This window comes from Penaeus vannamei, chromosome 2, assembly GCF_042767895.1.
Source record: "Penaeus vannamei isolate JL-2024 chromosome 2, ASM4276789v1, whole genome shotgun sequence".
Classification (NCBI taxonomy): Eukaryota; Metazoa; Arthropoda; class Malacostraca; order Decapoda; family Penaeidae; genus Penaeus; species Penaeus vannamei.
In genome coordinates this window covers 16,374,400-16,380,222 of record NC_091550.1, presented here as the reverse complement: position 1 = coordinate 16,380,222, position 5,823 = coordinate 16,374,400, and the positions used below count along the sequence as shown (strand labels likewise).

At 45.5% G+C, this 5,823-nt stretch overlaps 1 protein-coding gene across 1 annotated transcript in view; it reads left to right on the top strand.

Annotated features, from left to right (window-relative positions):
• Positions 1 to 5,565, top strand: part of LOC113823777 (transmembrane channel-like protein) — a 38,678-nt gene extending 33,113 nt beyond the window's left edge. The window contains exons 15-22 of the mRNA XM_070130702.1: positions 348 to 703; positions 1,002 to 1,168; positions 1,449 to 1,640; positions 1,853 to 2,090; positions 2,315 to 2,403; positions 2,803 to 2,897; positions 3,084 to 3,895; positions 4,123 to 5,565. Coding sequence (XP_069986803.1) covers positions 348 to 703; positions 1,002 to 1,168; positions 1,449 to 1,640; positions 1,853 to 2,090; positions 2,315 to 2,403; positions 2,803 to 2,897; positions 3,084 to 3,895; positions 4,123 to 4,461 — 2,288 coding nt within the window. The 3' untranslated portion in view covers positions 4,462 to 5,565. The remainder of the gene's footprint in view (positions 1 to 347; positions 704 to 1,001; positions 1,169 to 1,448; positions 1,641 to 1,852; positions 2,091 to 2,314; positions 2,404 to 2,802; positions 2,898 to 3,083; positions 3,896 to 4,122) is intronic.
• Positions 5,566 to 5,823: the final 258 nt, after the last annotated feature.

Below are 5,823 nucleotides of genomic sequence, written 5' to 3'. Positions count from 1 at the left end.
CACTGAAGGCATTGGGTTTCTTATGTTTGTTGGTATACAGGGTGAATAATCAGGAGAAAACGTAATTTGATGTTATTGTTACTGAGGTATAAGGTACAGTTAGGAATTGATACTGTTATTGTAGATTCTACAATGAATATATATAGGAAACAATGCGGGCAATTCGGAAATTCGGAACAACTGTTTTAGGCCCGTAATATCCTATCGGATTGCTGATATTGTTAATAATCATTTAAGATCGTATTCGGTTCTTTCCCTCTTTAAATGGACACTCTGGACGTAAATATAAATCAAGGATTCAATATTCCTGACCACATAAGTTATTCCAAGACCCTTCTTACTCACAGAACCACAGGAATCCACAGAGACCTCCCCCTCCTCAACCCCTCTACCCACCAGTACCCCAATCCCTACCACCAGCCCACCCGCCCCCTCCCCCACCCTCCCATCCACCGAAGCCCCCACCAGCCCCACCCCAACACCCGCAACTCCCACAACGGAGTCCACGACCCTCGTCACCTCCACCGAAACGACCACCACGATCCCAGCGGTGGTGACGACCCCCTTCTTGGACCAGCCCATGAAGAACAACCCCGAGAAGTGGGCCAAACATCTCCCGACGCCTGCGAGACACCGACTCAGAAAGCTGTGTTGGGAAACCATGTTCGGTCAAGAGATCATCAAACTCACCGTTATGGATCTGGTGAGGGAGACCGTGGCATTGCGAGGGCTATGTGGCGGTAACTAATGATAGTAATCATCATAATAATGGCGATGATAATAGCTATGCGACTGATAATGATAATGATAACAAGGATCCTTAAGATAATAATGATAGTGATTATAAAGATGACAATGCCGATGCTGATGGCAATAATGATGATGAACATGATAATAATGAATAACATGAAAATAATCATAATACAGACTCCGCCTAGAAAAAAACCCAATGACCTTGTATTTCACTAACTACATTATATTTTTTCTCGGTGGTCGTTCAGGTCGTTACAGTAGTGACCATCGTTATAGGGGACTACATTCGCGCCGTTGTGGTTCGCTTGTTCAACGGCTGCTGCTGCTGGGACCTCGAGAAGAAGTTCCCTGGGTATCCGGACTTCAAGATAGCGGAAAATATTCTTCATCTTGTTAATAACCAGGGCATGATTTGGTGAGGTTTAAAAGAAAGGGAATGTCTTATTTGATTGTTTATTATTTTGTATTTCTGCTCAGTTACTGTGCGATGAGGCATGGAATCATTCTATATTAGATATAGTATGTTTGATTTATTTACTGTGGGATACAAATAAGAATTCGATGCATATCGGATAGAATACGTGTCAAATACGTTTCGATTTGATGCTAATGATGATGATGATGTTGAGGACGATGATGATGACTATAATGACGATGGCGAAGGTAATATCTATATAACATCACACTTTTTCCAGGATGGGTATGTTCTTCTCGCCCGGGCTGCCTGCTCTCAACACCCTCAAGCTCGTGATCGTGCTGTACGTGCGTTCGTGGGCCGTCGTCACCTCCAACGTCCCTCCCGAAACGGTCTTCAAAGCCTCCAATAATAATAACTTCTACCTGCTGTTCCTGCTGACGATGCTCTTCCTCTGCACGCTTCCTGTTGGGTATGGAGTCGGCTGCGTTTAGATGTTTGTTTGAGGGCATTTTATTTTTTGTTTTGTTTTGTTCGAGTTGCGGTTATGAATAAAGAGAGAGGGAGGGCTTATAGGCTTGTGATAGAGGGTAAGGACTTTTATACCGACAAGACAAACAACGCCCTTTCCTTCTCTTCGTATTATGTCAGCACTGACGAACCCAACCCCGCCACCTTCCCCAGGTACGCCGTGGTGTGGCTCGAGCCGTCTTGGCACTGCGGTCCCTTCAGCGACTTCCCCAGGATGTACAAGCTGGCGACCTACACGCTCATCGGCGGTTTGCCTTCCTCGCTGTACCCTGTGGTGGACTACATCTCTTCCCCGGGCGTCGTCATCCCCGCTGGCCTCCTCCTCGTCCTCATCATCTACTACCTTCTGTCCCTGACGGCGGCCCTGAGGGAGGCCAACTGCGATCTCAGGGTGAGTTTCGGCGGGGTTTCCTGCCTATGGCTTCGTATGGCTTAGACCTGTTTCGAATATTTTCCTGGAAATGAAGGGATTCGGACGATGGGTCAAGGAGAAAATGGAAATTGGCTTCGTATGGCTTAGACCTTTTTCGAGTATTTTTTTGGGGAAATGAAGGGATTCGGACGATGGGTCAAGAAGAGAGTGGAAAATGTCTTAAAACACTTACTGGTTTACAGGATCAGCTGAGGCAAGAGAGGTCAGCGGAGAAGAGGAAGGCCTTGGACGCGCGGACGGGGAAGGGCCGCTCGGAGACGCCCACCACCAGGTCAGGGAGTTCTGGGATATTTTTCTTATATACAAATGTTGGCGTTGAAGTTGGAAATATATCTATACATCTTGGCATATCCTTCTTCTCTTTCTTTCGATCCCTCCCTCTCTCTCTTTTTCTCTTTCCCTTTATATACTATGTATGTATATATACTGTACAAGGACACCCACACCCACACACGCGCGCGCGCGCATGTATTTGTGTGTGTATATATATATGTATATATATATATAAATATATATATATATATGTATATATATATGTCTATACATATTATATATATATATATAAATATTATATATATATATATATATATATATATATATGTATATATATGTATATTTGCAAACATACAGAAGAGAGAGAAAAAATCACTCCTGATTGGCCCTTCCCCAGGTGGGGCCGAGTGGTGCCCCTGACTCCAATGCCACGCCAGCGGCTGGACGGCACAAGCGGCCCAGACAAAACAGCTGTCACTAAACCCTCAGCGGGTGAGTGAATTCTTACAAACCCAGTCCGTTTCAGCAAAATGGCCTCTTACTAATACTGATATATATATGATTACAGACACCCATTAATCATGACAATAAACATTTTCGTGATTACGAGAACAGCAATGATGCATTTACCTCTCTGCGTCTGTGCCAATGTTCCTACTCCATCTGATACTCCTTTAGCAGAGCCGGACGGCCCTCCCGCGCTGCCCCCGGCGGAGACCCCGCGGGGGAAGGACGAGGGTCCCTGGCCGGACGACGTGACCGATCTCGGCCATTCGGAAGTGTTCGACGACTCCCTCTCCGACTCCCGAAAGCAGGGGAAGGACACGCCGGTAAAGGAGAAGCCCGTCGAGCCGAAACATGAACACAAAAGACACGAGAAGGAAAAGGACAAGATGCTGGAGAGGGATTACGAGTCCGCCCCGAGGAGCCCTTACTCGAGGTCCAAACACAGGCACAACTCTTATCCTCAGGGAGCCAGAGACGAGGACAAGGCCAGAGTCCGAAGGGAGAACCACCGGGCAGCGCCGGGGCAGAGCAGATCCTCCAGGAAGTCCCAAGAGAGAAAGCACTCGGACGAGTCGAGCCACCGGGAGTCACCCACCAAAGCCAAGTCCGGCTACAGACACGGCATCGTCGACTCTCCTCGGAGCAGGAGGAGGAAGGGGTCCAGTGGCCAGGCAGGCAAGCTGAAGGACAAGATGCCCGAAGAGTGCATGCATGAGCTGAACGAAGTCATTCACCAAAAGGACATGAAAAAGAAAAAGTCACCCAAACCCTCAGAAAGGGTTGACCACCATCAGACGTCTGTTGAAACGGAGGCGGCATCCCGGGCCGGCCCCCAGAGCCGCCACCGACGCGAACCTTCGATCTTCAAGATGGACGACATCCGCAGAAACTCGAACGAGAAGGCGAAGAACGGGACACAGGCCGGTCAGCGTCGGAGCAGCTCGGACGACTCCCAGAGCATGCAGTCGATACCAGTAATCAAGGTAAAGATGACGTCATCGCTAAATATGTTTTACTCACTTGTGATGACTTGGGTGCTAAGGTGATTTCACATTTCTTTACTAGCTTCAAATAAATTATCGTTTGGTCTGATATTAAACTGTTCTGCAATTTCCTTAGGTATTTGTCACAGTGAGTTAAACTGAATGGAGCGTTTCGTAATCTGATAAGACTTCAAAGATAATCTTTCGACCTCCGATCTGTCCCGCAGATCAGCAAAGAAGACAGCGTGGAAAGGTCGCTCCAGCAAGCCCGTCTGGAACGCCAGGCCAAGACTATGGAAGAAGACAGCGACTCAGCTAGCCAGCCTCTCACGGGCACAGTTGTCCCCAAGCCCGCGGAAAGGAAGTCGAAGCCAAAGCCCATAGAAACCGATCTGGACGCGGCCCTTGCTGATCCTGGCACCACGTGTGACACAGCGGCCTTGCTCGAGGGACACTCGGAGGTGACGCCAGACACGCCGGGGAAGGACTCGAAGGCTAAGGACGAGGTGGAGCCAGCTGATCCGATCAGTTCTGACGACGAAGCCACACTCTTGGACAACAATTGATTTGATAGTTATATCATGGTCGTTGTAAAAAAAAGCACTTATTTTTTATCATGCACATACACTCATCAATCTCTTGCATATACGCGCGAATATACAATACACCTCCACATATACATGTACACGCTCACATAAAAAAATACTGACAGAGAGATAGTTATACAGAGTGGTACTCAGACACAGCTACATACATACAGAAAAGGTACAGAGACATACTGAGAAGTATATAGACACACACAGTGGTACTTAGACATATAGAGAGGAACACACAAACACAGCGAGGGGTATATAGACAAACACACAAAGTGGTACACAGAGGTACACAGACACAAATAGGGGTACAAAGAAATAGACACAAACAAACAGAGGTAGACAGACACATACACAGACGTACAAATGCGGAGACAGGTAGGTACACAGACGCATAGAGGGGTACACAGACACAGAAATATAGACAAACGAATGCAAACACACAAGTGGGTAGACTGACAGACACACACAGATAGATAAACACATATATTCTCTTTCTATCTCTTTACTTACCTACCTGCCTCTACAATAAAGGAACGGCAGAAGCACTCAGAGATACTATATCATAAAATATCCACAACTGCATAATATATTGTACTATTACTGTTTCGATAAGGTCGCGAATTGAAAACATGACTATTTTGAACATCACCAACTTGGAACTTAAATTTTTCATCATGTAGCATTATGTAAAGGCACATTTGAAGAAAGTAGTGTAATTTGTATGGACAATTAGGCGATATTTCACTGCCTAGTTTTTATCATCAGGTATTACCAGATTTGCACTGGAAACGCCTGCTTTATAATCCAAAATACACTTTGCAGTCAAGGTGTTCCAAAATATATTATGTTTCAACCAACAATTGGGAAACACCGAAGGATATTTTTCGTGTAAATGTCATTACCATATATTAGTTAAAATATTGATTTGCTTCCTGTGGAACGGCAGCTGACCAATCTGCATTTAACATAAATGTTTAGGGTAATGTTCTTAAGTGAACTCTTGACTTTTTTCAGATTCTTTTTGGCAAGTATAAAAAACTAAACTGTTACCAGAATCCCAGAATAAATATAGTTGTAATTTGTCATTGCGTTCCTTCCTACACATTTAAAAGAGTCCATACAAGTCCATTTATGGACTGTGCGGGCTCTCCTTTATTCGAAATAATATGTGGAAACTGTTTCTTTTTCCATAAAGTCTCATAATATATCAGGTAACTGAATATTGTAATCTCGTATTAAGTTACTGAAGTTCACAGGGCCGTACTTCAAAACTTTACCGCCAACGTTGGTGCTGTCGTTCAAGTGGCGGTGGACCCAACACCCTTGCTTCGA